Source organism: Betta splendens, chromosome 4 (assembly GCF_900634795.4).
Source record: "Betta splendens chromosome 4, fBetSpl5.4, whole genome shotgun sequence".
NCBI classification, from domain to species: Eukaryota; Metazoa; Chordata; class Actinopteri; order Anabantiformes; family Osphronemidae; genus Betta; species Betta splendens.
The window spans coordinates 17,024,649-17,038,230 of record NC_040884.2 but is presented as its reverse complement, the minus strand read 5'-3'; the positions used below and the strand labels follow the sequence as shown (position 1 = coordinate 17,038,230).

The window sequence follows — 13,582 nt, the reverse complement described above, 5'->3', positions numbered from 1 at the left end:
GCCAATCAGTGGGCTTCCCGCTCATGAAGGAGATGTGGAAGATCGGGTTTTTTTGGGGGGGGGGCGGGATTGATATGCATGTAATACAATATTAGCTCAATTGTGATTCACCGTCAGAGGCCCCTTCTATGGAAATCTGCATGAAATCACTGTCTGGGTGAGGTTGTAAATCACCAATGGCGTTGTTTATTATTGCAGTGGGGTTTTATGGGAGGCGGTCGCTTTGCTGGGACGTCCCGGAGAGGAATGCCCAGCAGAGGACCCGCCACGTAATGGCGCCTTCATTTCCACGAGAGGCTTGATGGGAGTTGGGTGAAGAGCAGGCCTCCGGAGAATTACATGGTTACTGTAAGGCCTGATTAAAGCACAGGAACACCTATATCTAACAAAAGCAAGCACATGACATATTCACTAAACAGCTACCCGGGTCTAAAACACATCAAAGGCTGACAAACGATCACCAGGAGTCAGAGATCGGCCAGAGAACTGCCAGGCAGGTAAACGACACAGGCCCAACAGACACAAGCAGGCTCTTATTTTTATTTCCTCCCGTTTTGCGCGAGCAGCCAGAACGACTGGCCAACAAGCCACAACACCCACTTTTTCTTTCACAAAATGTCTGGTCTGGTCCTGCCAGGTCTCTGAGCATCGGGAAAACTTATCAAAGGAAACAGACCTCCATTCTGTGCTGCGCGGAGAGCAGCGCCGCTCTCCCCAGAAGACGGCCAGCCAGGGCCTCAGACGCTACTTAGTCTTTCAGCTGTTCGGAAGTGGGAAAAGCATATTAGGGCTTATTGTGCCGGTGGATTCCAGCGGTAGCAGTCCGACTTGCTTTGTCCTGCCTGGCAGACACCCATGCCTCACCCCGGCCATCACTCTCACTCCATCTGAAAACATAATTGATTTGGATATTAAACGGCTTTAAATAAAATTCCATGCATGCTTAATTCTCCAACGTGGTTTTCGAGGCCAGAGGCTTTCTTCCCCGTCCAGGATAGTGTTACATGCTGGACAGACTTAGCTTCGACCGCCTCATAAAATAAGCCTCATAAATATTCTTCACGTGTTATTTAAACTAACTCTGCGATCTCTGTCTTGGAACAGTTTGATATGTAAATACATGTGTGTCCTAACTTCAGAGAATTAGTGACCATAAACATTAGTATTACACCTACAGCAGCCAGATATGATTAGGCACAATATGTAATTAATATGACATTTAAAGTGTGAGCAAAGCATGAAAAGGAAAAGAGCAGCACGTACCAGTTCACAAATCAGTTTTATTAATTTAAACACAATCAAATAATAATGTCAAAAACATCTGTACACATATTTTGCAGACACAACAATCTTTTGCATTTCACAATGAGACCCATGTAGTGTAAAGTATTTCCAGTTTGCATTTATGATTGCAACATAATAAAAAAAGCGTGCTGTATGAATCTATAAAACATTTCCTCTATTTACCTACCATTACCTTGATCTAGCAGCAATATGTAGATACCCCAGAGTGTAGGGGGAGAAGTTGTTTTGAGTAGAGGGGGAGGGAAAGAGGGATCCCAATTGAAATGTAAAGGCCAACAGTGTTCATGTGCAAAAGAGGGAAAATTAGAAACGCAACGAGTCGTGGTTTCTGTTTAAGAAATTCACAGTCGATAGCACATGTCCTGTACGTCCACACACCCCTCAAAGTTAGTGGCTTTTTCTCAATGTTAATTGTGGTCTCCCCATCCACAGACGCAGAAGCTCTGCGAAAAGGTCTTCGTGTGTTTTCAGCTACTTCAAGGGGGGGTCACAGAATGTAGTTTTTAAAGAAAGACACAAGATCATACAAAATTACGCTCGCTGTACAAGAGTTGTTATAGCGCCTGTATAAAAGTTAACAAAGTTATTCAAGCCTGCTTTTATTTAAACTCAAATGGATTCAGATTTGTTGTTAATATGGCTCTTGTAAGGCAGGACATTTCCAGATGCCATATCCAAAACCCTTAGAAGAATTAGGTTTGTTTCCAAATATATGGGGTCAGGGCTGCAAGCTGGTGAAATGCAGTAAGGACACAAGGTGTCAGCTACCTTTCTAAAAAACAAAAACAAAAAACTATTTCAGGTTGAAGTATGAGTCTGAAAAGGACTTGCAGTGGAGGAGACCTGTTACGCTGTGTAAAGGTGTGACTGAAGTTTCATGTAAGGTCAAGAAACATCACAGAATCAAATGAAAGGTCATTGACACTTGACATTCATGCTTTTGGTCATGACAAAATGATTTATCACAAAATCCCAATATCTACATATTTTACTGAACAAAACCTAATCACATCAACACTTCGCACACGCTTCCGTGCGACACAATGCCTGCTTCTTAACGTCAATGAAAAAGCATTGCCACCTTTCAAGAGCACGTACCTAAATGAATATAGGAAGGAATAGTCCAGTGATTACAAACTGAAAACACACAAAAGATTTCCTCTGTACACGATTGTCTTAGCTTGTAAATAAAGTTTTTTGTAATTTTCTTAAATTATTAGAAAACCCCCCACGTTCTTTCTTCCATAAATGTCTTCTTCTCGCTGTGGTGGAAATCAATAGCACATTGTAAAAGGCACGAGTCTTTTGTCGTCGAGGTACCTTCTAAGCGGCGCGGTGCCGCTCGCAAAGTCTCCGTTTATAAATAAGTACAGGACTCCCAGACTGACCATCACCACAGGAGCAGTCGCTTTGTCTCTGTCTGTGACAGACGGGAGACTCGAAAAGTCCTCACAGAAAAAAAAAAAAAAAGGAAGCTGAACCACACAGGATGAGACGAGAAGGGGGAGAGGAGAGGAACAGAGGAACATCAGCGGCAGTAGTCGCGGGCCTGCGGTCTGCTGCAGCGGGGCTCTGTGGTGAGTTGAAGTGAGGCAGGCGCGGGCGGCCATCAGTAGCTCTGCTCTCCTCACAGGTGTGAACCCTGACAGAGTCGCGGCACAAACAGGGGGCCGTAAAACACTTTGACAGCTTCAGAAAGCGGCCAATTCACAGTAACCAGGGCAAGCAGCTGCAGCGCCATAAATTCACCTCTCTCCTTCGCGTCCAGAACAAAAAAATATATATATATTAAAGGTTAAGACGAAGCGTGACCGTATGTCAGCACATTAACCGTGTGCTCAGACTCTTTTTTTCCCCACTCTCCTGGTTTTTTTCGTCCTGTGTTGTGGAAGACAGACAGCGGGCGGCACAGGGGGGCTTTTTTTTTCCTGCGGCAAGCGTGGGATGGGGCCGGAGGGCGGAGGTGAAGGGTTGCAGGGTTTGCGGAGGCGTAGCAGGGTGTTCGATTGTGGTGTGGTGCTACAAGTACTCCAGGTCTAAAGCGTGGTGGAGGGCCATGAGGTCTGAATGGCTGGAAATCCTCCAGAAGGGCATGTTGTGCTGAGGAAAGAACGTAACAATCACATTATGTAAGGACTCACTGAAAACCCTGAAAGACAATATAAATTGTTCACAATTAATTAGTTTGTATTAAAGCAAAACCAGAAAATAAACAATATATTAAAGACTTGTAGATTAAAACGTACACAATAAATCTAAAAGATTTTTTTGTTTGTTAATAAATTATATTAATTAAAATCCAGGTTTTATTTTGTATATCTAGGCTAAGTTTTTAATTGATTTGTTTTTCATTATAATCACAAAAAATACAACAAATAAAGACAACTGTTTTACACAAATTCAAGAATATATTCAATGTATCATGTAAAGCTACTTAATTACCCTCAGACACACCGACTGTCACTCACAGACTCTGTGCGGTCAGACTACACATCTGTACTTCGAACTAATTTGCTTTGCAGCATCAACGTTAACGTTAACTTCTCTAAGGCTAAAGCCGTAGTTTTTAGCCTCCACACAAATTAACTCCCCGAAGTGTCCTTTCAATAAAACCTCCTGTCTCCTGTTTAGAGTGGCGCTGGTTCCCAGCCACGGTACAGCGGAGAAACCCGAGTTGCAGAGAATGAAAGGAGCTTGTCAGGTAAAGTCCTCTGCTCCTCAGTGGTTGGAGCCCATTACCCTCCCCTTATCAAAGGTATGGCCTCTCCCAGGCATATGTTCCGCCTAGGAGAGCCTGCGCTGACCCTTAAAAAGCTCTTTGCTTTTTGTTTTGTAAATTGTCTCTGCTTTTAAGTTAAAAAGCTGGAGATGTTATCTCTATTCTATCCTGGGCAGCGGTAATAACGGAGGACGGAGCTGTTCCAGGGGATGTGGAGCTTTTGAGGTGAAGGAATGAGGGCCGGGACGACTTTTAGACATTTGCTTTTGTAGTTCCATGCGGTGTCACGTCCGATACGCGCCTCCTGACAGGTGAAACTGTCGTGTTATTTCACGTCCTCTCTGATGTTGACACAGAAACCTTTTACCACATGGCATGTCGTGGGACTCAAAGCAGTCAGACAGGGGAAAATAAAAAAGGCCTCATGCTTCCATCAATGTCACACTCCAACAACTCAAGGCCGAGTAAAAATATTTGCATCTTTTTCCACAATCACCTTTAAGAGCATTTTCCCAGGGCGTGTTGGCTTTCATAATACAGAGCTATTGCTTTACACATTCAACCAGGGCAAAGGTTGATACTTCTTCCTAATCGCTGCCTAATTACACTTCATCTGTCTTTGCTTCGTATCGCTGTTTACTGACAAATAGGCGAAAAAGGAGCCGGGGGCTTTTCAAAGTGAAACTCGCTGTCGTCGCGCTGACACTGCGGCTTACTGTACCTGGCACCGAAATATACCGCAGCACCGCTGATTAATTCACTAATGAATGAGTTTGCAGAGTGTGGCTTGCATGTGGCATCTGGTCTACGCCCCGAACTTGGCAGAACCGCTGAATACACAAATTACGGCGCAAGAGCCGACAGGTAAAAAGGGGCAAATCGCCTGAGCAGATAACTGTCATGTTCCCCGAGCGGCTGCTGGAGATGTCGGCTTTGAGCCTTCGGTATCGCGCTCGTCACCGAGGTAAATATTCTAATTTCATCAACAATGATTTAAGTCTCTTTAATGCACGCTCTGTTTACGACGTGCCTTCATGCCTGAAAGGGCCTGTCTAGCGTTACACACACAGCATTCACGCCGCTCAGGGCACTGAGCAAGAATATATAATTATGCCATCTCCCCCCTCCCCCCCTGTAAACCTGAGATGGCGGAGGAAGAGCGCTGATTACACACTGCAGATTTTCCCTCTCGTACTTGGATGCCGCATAAGCGGATAAACGAATAAAAGTAAAATAAGCCTGCTGAGGAGGAGCGCTGAAGCACTAATTGCTTTCTTCAGGTATGTTTTGTGTTTTGTGAGCATTCACGCTGAACTCTCAACCTTAGGGAAATAAAGCCAAGCAGCATCTCGTCACCTAGATGACGCAGAGTGTGTGTTTAATGTCTATATTTAAGGGCCTCTTACCTTTTTTGAGCCTTGCTCCTCTTCCACGCCATCTCCAACAACTATGTAAACAACTTTCCTCCCAAACCTCTGGATTACCCTCTCAAAGCAGCTTTCCTTCCCTGTGGAGGAGTCGACAGCAGGATGTTAGGGGAGTGTGTTGTGTGGATGCAAACATATACGTGTAAGTACACACACCAAACACCATCAAATTGATTCAGAGGACCAGGGTGACACAAGACCCTTTAAAAACACCGCATGTACAAAATATGGCCCAGTGTAAACAAGCTGAGCACGAGACAGAAATGTGATAAGATCAGGTCTCACATCAAGACAATTTCGAACCTGGGCCAAATGGACTTAAAAAAGCTAAATCATTCCTGCATGCTACAGGGGCGCTTAACGCTTCAAGGAGCCCAAGACTACACTCTGCTCCAAATCTCTGCTGATGGCCCTGAAAATGGCGCAGGAGTGAAGCGGGGTGTTTATTTTGCATTTGAAACATTGAAGTAGGGGAAGGTCTGGAGGAAAAAGGAGGGAGGAGGAGAAGGAAGGGGGGGGGTCCAGTTGCTGTGGAATGAAATAAATGTGCAGAAGTGGTTTCATATGCAGAGACTGAGCAGGAGAGGCCTGGGGAGGCCCAACTCCAGGAAAATAATCCTAGGCTGATTAGACTGATTTCATCATCAGCACTCCCACCCACCGCACGTATCACCCCCATCACTTTGGTAGCATGACTGCCTTAACTCTTAACCCGTAACAAGCATTCATCTGCCAAAATAAACAACAATCTTCCTATTTACCTATTTTGGTTGCGCTATAAATATTCTCAATAGGAAAGACTATTCCCAAGCCATAGAGCAACACCTTGGCCAGCGCGGGGATGAGCTGTGTGGTGGTCACCAGGATGTTCACACAGTTAGACCTGCAGCACACACACACAGGATGAGAGAGAAGAGATGACATCATTCTAAATCACAGCGAGGGAGGACAAAGCAAAACATAGTGTGTTGAAAATAGAGACAGAGCCATTTATCAGTGGTTTAGAACATGTCCTGTAATAAAGGCTTGGACCCAGCTCCCCTTTCAGGTCAAGGTCTCTTAGCACACTTATCTTTCAAAATCAGAAGACGGACTGTATCCAAAAGACAATTTGGAGCATTGTTGCTTTCTTACACGGGGTAGAAGTATGAAGTCAACCTATTTACACCACATGCAAGTTTATTCATGTGCGGTATGGGACTGGGTACAATTTTCCTCACTGGAGTCCTACCTTGAGTGGATTAATGTTAGTGCTTTCAGTGCCAGTGTTAACCAGGAGTCCGTCAAGGCTTCAATTTCTGCTCGCAATTGCAACCAGGCTTCTCGTTTCGCCGGGCCCAGCAGACCTGAAACACGGGGTAACATTGTTTGGATTGGACCAGTGCTGGAAATACCACTGAAACCTTCGAAATTTACGCTGACCAAGTGGTGCAGCATGTGGGCTGTTGGAACACAAGAGGGAACACGCTCACAAACACCCACGCGATGTGCACATTCAAGCCGACGTGACGGATCTGGACACGAGGGCCCTGCGCGTTGGGGATTACCTCCGACATTGTTTTTGTAGGTGGTGTAGATTTCTTTTACTCGTCTGTAGCGGAAGGCCAGCTTTCTCATCCAGTCCACGCCTCCCCGCACGCCTGTGGCCAGGCACAGGTTGGCACTGGTGGCTGCCGCGTGGAAGCCGTCGGCGCTGAAGTTGTACGTGCTACGAAACAGCGAGGCAGGAAAAATCCGTTAGCGCGGGCAGCTCCGGCCTCGGTCCCTACAGGACATCAGCGACACTGTGCGGTTTAGAGTGGTACCTTAGATCCTGGCCGTTGTCGTCTGAGGACACATCGTCAATATGGACCTGGTCACACTCCTGCAATGAACAAGAAATGAAAACTGTCAGACTCACCGACCATATGTTTTTAAATTTTACAGAGCTTTCTATCTTGGGAAAAGAAAGTCTCCACATTTTTCACTAGCAAAACCATATTTATTCAGGAATTTGTGCTTGGCTGGACACCTCAGCGTTGGCACAGCTTTTACTTTATAACAATTTACACAGACGCTGCACATTTTTCTGTCTGCATGCCCTCAACTAACCTCATCATCAGTCCGAATGGACAGTTTCAACCGGAGGGAACAGAGCGATATATACATACAGTAAAAGGGAAGCCGAAGGTCCAGAGAGCCTCGGCACTAATGGTCTGTATGTGTGCATCTCTAAACATATGTGTGCACTCCTCTTCCCCTTTGGGGGAGGCCTGGCTCCTCTTGGAAAGGTAGAAGGATTCTGCAGCTCTTCACTGATGCTGCCGGTGCAGAGTAACACAATCCAGACTTTCTGGTAAATGTAACCTACTAGAAAAATTGAACCTGATGCTAACCGCCAATGAAATTATGACCTCTGATTGCTGCTGCGCCACACACCAACACAGCCCTGAGGCTAGCTAGCCAGCCAGCCCGGGCGAAGGAGCGCGGGACAAAGCAGGGCTAAAAAATCTGTTATTAGTTTTCCATTTATAGGAGTTCGTCAGCGCCCCCATCGCTCTCGGTTCCCTGCAGCCCCGACAGTAAGCTCAAAATGTCAGATAGTCCTGCAACACATCAACAACAAAGAAAACTAGCTAGGATTGTTTTTATAATCTGAAGAGTCAAGCAATGTAGAAATGGTTTAGGTTGGAAACTGATTGTAAAACTGCCAAACTAAACGTTACCAGTTTCGCACCAGTTTAAAGTTCTGTGTAAAACTATTATTTTACATGGATATTGATTCACAATGGGGTGAATTCCTCAGTTCTCAAGTATGTAGCATCCATCCTGATTTTAAGCTTTTTAATTAAGTCTCACCAGGCTGTCAAGACACCCAGAAACAGAAAGGACTTCCTTGTTTTAAGTCAATCTAACGGAGGCCAAATGCTGACGTTATTGCATTCCTCTCTAATACTAGATCAGGGCAGGGGTAAGGGCTTTGGACTGTAAACCTTTTTTATTTTACTGGTTCCCCTCTGAACAAATTTTTCATCTCCCTGGATTTGTGGGGAGAGGGGGGGGGGGGGGGGGGGGGGGGGGGGGGGGGGGGGGGGGGGGGGGGGGGGGGGGGGGGGAGTGAGGAGAAGAAACTCAAACCAGCTGTTCTTTAACAAAATTAAAATCTTGACCCCCCAACCCTTGTTCTAATGCAGCCATTCTCTCGCCAAGCCTCTCCCAGCAAGCCCCAAGATCCAAAGAGGAAAAGACTTTGACCCTGCGACCCCTCGCCCCTCCTCTTCAGCGCTCCAGCACCCCAGTAGGGGGGTGGACTGGTAGGGATGTGGATGCGGAGGGAGAGTGGCGGGTAGGAGCTGGGGGAGAGTCCACAGTGACCTCACAAGGAGCTGGGCTGACAGTTGGAGATGGGGTGCAGGTGGGGGGCCTGTAGCGCTGTTGGCCTAATCGGTTTCCAGACACTCACCAGCACTTCTTTAATAGCTGAAGAAAGCAGCAATTTGTCTCAGCTTAAGCATCTGCTGCCAACAAACCTGTGGATTCATTACACTTAGGAATCATCTGAATGATTCTAAGGACTCGAATGCCTCGACTCAAAGTCCTTAAGGAGCAGAGCCAGGTCTGATTGTTTATGAAAACAATAACAGCAGCCTTGGTTGAGCGCCACATAAAGCCGCCTTTCAAAGACCTCTCACATTAACGCATGGAATGCTTCTATTATTCAGTAATTGCCTACTGATAAATCAGACACAATAAGCCGACTGCGAACGCCCCTTCCATCTCTTGCGGCAGCATACAGCGCTGTCCCTTGCCCTCATTTGGTATTTCATTGCGTAATTACATGCTGTCTCCCGGTACCTTGTTGGATGACAATACTTCCTCGTGTTTGTTCTTCCCATGAAATGTGTTTGTAAAAGTCCGGCAGCCAGCAAGGATCAGAACTGAAACTTGAGAACTATATTATGCAGGATGCTAATTATGGGCCTACTTTAGGAGTCAGAGCCAGAACCATGACACTAAAAACACTGGATGTGTCTCCCTAATTAGGCCTAAGTAGTTTTACCAGATTCCTGATTAGGTCTGATTATGCAGCGAAGACTTGTCAACCCAATTTAAAAAGGCCAAAAACATTACAGAGATTTGGACGGTCCAGCTTGGACGCCTAAACCTCTTTCACAGAAAATGTTTTGCATGTTAATGTTGTTTGTCTTAATCTTGCAGCTACTGCAATCCTAAATAAACATCTGAGACTTCCAGATAGCGAGTGTTAAGTGCTGTAAACACAAAGGGGACTTGGTTTGGAAGAATCCACAGACTCCAACAATTACTGTTCCCAGCTGGGGCTGCATAAACCTCTGCACTGGCTCCCTGGGAGGACTGGGGGAGCTAATAGAGGAGGTGGCTGTGGGTAATGTCACACAGTAACCCTTACACATTCTCATTAGGAGCCACTTCTGAAGGCGTCGTAAACACCGCAGAGCCGTGGACGGTTCAGCTCAGTTAAGCACAGCAGTGCAGCCAAAGTGAATACTATGGAAAGAAACACTAGGGGGAGGTGAATATTACTAAGTGATGGAGAATGTGAAGGAGTCAGTGTCATTTCAGCATTATCAAAAAAATTCAAAAGTATTTTTTTTTGCATGCATATGTTCTAACTTAGTTTAGTTTACATGCATGCAGGACTTCATTAAAAATAAATGTGCTAGTATTATTCTGGATATGTACCACTAACAACTAAATGACAGACCTTGAAGATGGTGGTGATTTCAGAATTGTTTGAACATCTCTTTTCTCCTGGATCCGCCCAGTCTCCCCTCGCCGAGCCAACGGTGGTCTCGATAAAACCTCCACTCACTGCTAACTCACAACAGATGTTCCTACTGTACTCAGGAGTGAAGACCCTCCACCAGTAGCAATCGCAATTACTCCTTATGCAAACACAATATCTTTGGGTTTTAATGTTTTATCTGATTTACTTCAGCTACGAAACGGCCTATAACAGGAAAGACAACATGCAGAGTAAACATGAGTTGAAGGTGGTCCCCATCCACATCTTTCACTCTGTCTTCACTTCTTGTCTGTGTCTTGTCACAGACAACTCGTCACGAAAAAAGGAAGTAATCAGGAACATCCTCGTTTCCTTGGTATCTGTCACTAAGCAATCAGCAATGCTCCAGGCATTGTGTAGTGTGCCACAAAGTTAGCGGGGACCGAGGTGAAGACCTCCACCGTCTGACCGTACAAACTAACTCCATGTGAAAAAAGCTCATCCAGCCTCCACACGTTCTACACACAACTGGCAGGGCTGTCATCCCTCTCATGGTCTGTGACCCCCAGCAGCTACCTCCTCCGTTCCCACCACTGTCTCGGGTGGTGGTGGTGGGGGGGGGGGGGATGCAGAAGGGAGGGGCGCTGTGATTACCTGGGGGTCAAACACAGGATGTGGCTAACAAAGGGAGAGTTCTTCAAGCCCACTTCATTCCAATCCACAATCTGTGCTTGAACAGTCATGGAATTCAAACAGTGGCGCCAAACAAAGCACAGGTACAGAGAAGTCCATGGTGGCTTTACAAGAATTCACACGATCAGGGGGAAAGTGCTTTTCTCAGACACGCTTTTTCACAATATGACCTGTAATGGGTCTTTGTAATAACTGGACGTTTGGAAGAAAGAAAACATTCCACAGGTAGGCAGTGAGTAGTTATGTGTTATAGACAAACTGCTCCTTATTATTTCCTAGTTTTGGCTTTCTAACTTTAAACCACACTCCAAGAAGAGAAACATGCAATCTCAGATCTGAGTCATTTCTGCATTCTCCCACTGCGACAAACGTATCTGCCAAGTTACACTGTTGTTTGTACAACAGTTTCTGTTCTCCATCTCTGCGAAGTGAAGATTGACAGGGTGGCTTTGAAACCCCCGATTTCTTCTCTGTGGTCTTTCCAAAACACATCAGTGGACCCGCCTCGAGACTCGATGGAGTTATGTCGAGGAGCGCGTCAGGCAAACGATGGGATACAGCCACATAAGTGTGCTGAGATCTAACGTACGTCTGACGAAATATGTCAATAACTACAGTGCACTACTTCCCTGCTGCAGTGTGGGTTCAATACTGAGCAATTAAAGTTTTTGAATAAAAAATGAATTCATTGCTTTTCATTGGTACTGATACAGTTAAGAAATTGCTGTTTGGGGCATATTTTGAACTAGGAAGAAAAACAGAGGAACTATGTTAATTGGTGGCATGTAAAGTTTGCATTTTTCCCAATTCAATGAAAAGCATGTGAAGGGAGTTCTTCCTCTATGGGAATAAAATCATAAAAAACTTTCAATGAAAACATCATAAAGCTACAAATCACATGGAATAGCGAGTGCAGGATACGCTTCTCTACAAGTGGGACATAAAACCAACAGAATGGCTCGGCGCTAAGAGGCTCCAGAGGGCCGTTTCAGCCACTAGGAAGGGGAAGCCGTGCATTTCACAGCATCTCTCATTAACAGGCAGCCCCTGGGTGAGAGTGACAGAGGAGGTTTCAACCCTGCGACTGCAGGCTGGGAGCTATAAAAGGCAGTCAACTTACAGTGTCACAGGGTTAGTCCACAGGTATGCATGTGTGCTTTAGGTACTACGGTGTGAACGTTTGTGCAAAATGTGAATTTGTGTGCAGCAAAACAGATTCAGATTCAGATGCATGTGCGGTTGTGAGCGAGCGCTGCACGCAGCATGGAGGCATCGGTGGACTAATTTAAAAATGTTCCCACCTTTAAAGACCTTTCCCCCTGTCTCTCTGTGAGTGGTTTGCCCCCATGCCCTTTATCCTCCAGACAGGGAGGGTTGTTTTCTCACCCAGGGAGGGGGGGCAGACAGCAGCCCCTGCATCCCACTGAGAGGGAAACACAGGGGGCTCGGCCAGCGAGAGAGAGGCCCCCGGTTCCCACATAGCGCTCGGCGGTGGCGCTCGGGCTGCAGCAGCGCACCTACGGTAAACTCACACTCTAAGTCACAGCAGAGCTGTCAGTCTTCCCAGTGAGCTTAGCCTCAGTGGGCTTCATTATACAAATCACTCTGGACCATCAATTAACTCCACTTTAACCGCGTGACACACTGGAAGCCGACAATGACAACCAGTAAATTTCCTTTATATTAGACACACATCAAGAACATCCTTTTAATTACAGTAGCCTATATACTATTAAAATTTAAATTTAAAGCTTATCATACACTAAGTGAAATTCTGAAATTGAGTTAAATTAATGTTTTTTTTATTTGTTACCAAATTGTTGATTCTGTTTTTCCTTTTTGTTTTTAATAAATTGAAAATAGTATATTGATTATATGTTTTTCTCTGGAGCTACTAAAATCCAACTTCATCCAAAAGGAAAATTAATACAGTGGAGATCCCATCAATACATATCATATCATATTGCCTTGAATTACTTTACTAATACTTCCTTCAGAGAGAACATTTTGATGATAAAAACAGATTGTGCTGTTCATACAATACTATACCCACTCTTTAAAGAGCGAGCAGCAAATGGTTTGTGTGGAACGATCGATAGAGAGATCTGTGTGCGTGTGTGTGTGTGTGTTTGTGTGGGTGTGTTGGGAGGAGAAATTTTATGGGGAGGTGCAGAATCTCCAAGACCCACCTTCAATGGCACCTAACAGTGAATGAAAAAAGGGAAAGCGCCAAAAAAGCTTAGAAATGAGAGAGAGAGACAGAGGGAGAGAGAGATAGAGAGAGAGAGAGAGAGAGAGGGGTGAAACTGATCCCTGTTGACCCCTTCGGCATGCCCTCTTTCTTTTTATGACTTTCCTCTGAATCGTCACTCACCGGCTCTATCAGCGCGGTCCTGCCACCAATAACACACACACACGAATGCACACAATACACAAGGTCAGACTGCTTCCTGCAGCTTTGGCAAGCTGGGTAGAAGATTATGATTGATTGTGAATTTTAGAGGTTTATAAACAAACCATGTGCATACAAAGTATTTAAAAACGCATTCATTCGTCATCAAAAGGTACTTTTTATTATGGTACATAGCAAATAATACTGTCCTGCACATACGGTGAGGCTTTAAGGAAGCTGAGTACATACAGTACTTACTGCTCCTTTGTGGAGGGTGGTTAGTGGGACGGTGTTAAAACCTA

At 45.3% G+C, this 13,582-nt stretch overlaps 1 protein-coding gene across 37 annotated transcripts in view; it reads right to left on the bottom strand.

Annotated features, from left to right (window-relative positions):
• Window positions 1-526: 526 nt before the first annotated feature.
• The window catches only part of eya1 (EYA transcriptional coactivator and phosphatase 1), a 53,615-nt gene continuing 40,559 nt past the window's right edge, over window positions 527-13,582 (bottom strand). For 36 of the 37 annotated variants that reach the window (XM_029147737.3, XM_029147723.3, XM_029147726.3 and 33 more), the window contains 6 exons: window positions 7,257-7,315; window positions 6,999-7,159; window positions 6,683-6,797; window positions 6,213-6,334; window positions 5,431-5,531; window positions 1,263-3,405 (listed from right to left, as the gene is read on the bottom strand). In XM_029147737.3, coding sequence (XP_029003570.1) covers window positions 3,325-3,405; window positions 5,431-5,531; window positions 6,213-6,334; window positions 6,683-6,797; window positions 6,999-7,159; window positions 7,257-7,315 — 639 coding nt within the window. In that variant the 3' untranslated portion in view covers window positions 1,263-3,324. Of the gene's footprint in view, window positions 888-1,262; window positions 3,406-5,430; window positions 5,532-6,212; window positions 6,335-6,682; window positions 6,798-6,998; window positions 7,160-7,256; window positions 7,316-13,582 lie in introns of those variants that run through there. The other variant, XM_029147739.3, reaches the window with a different exon arrangement.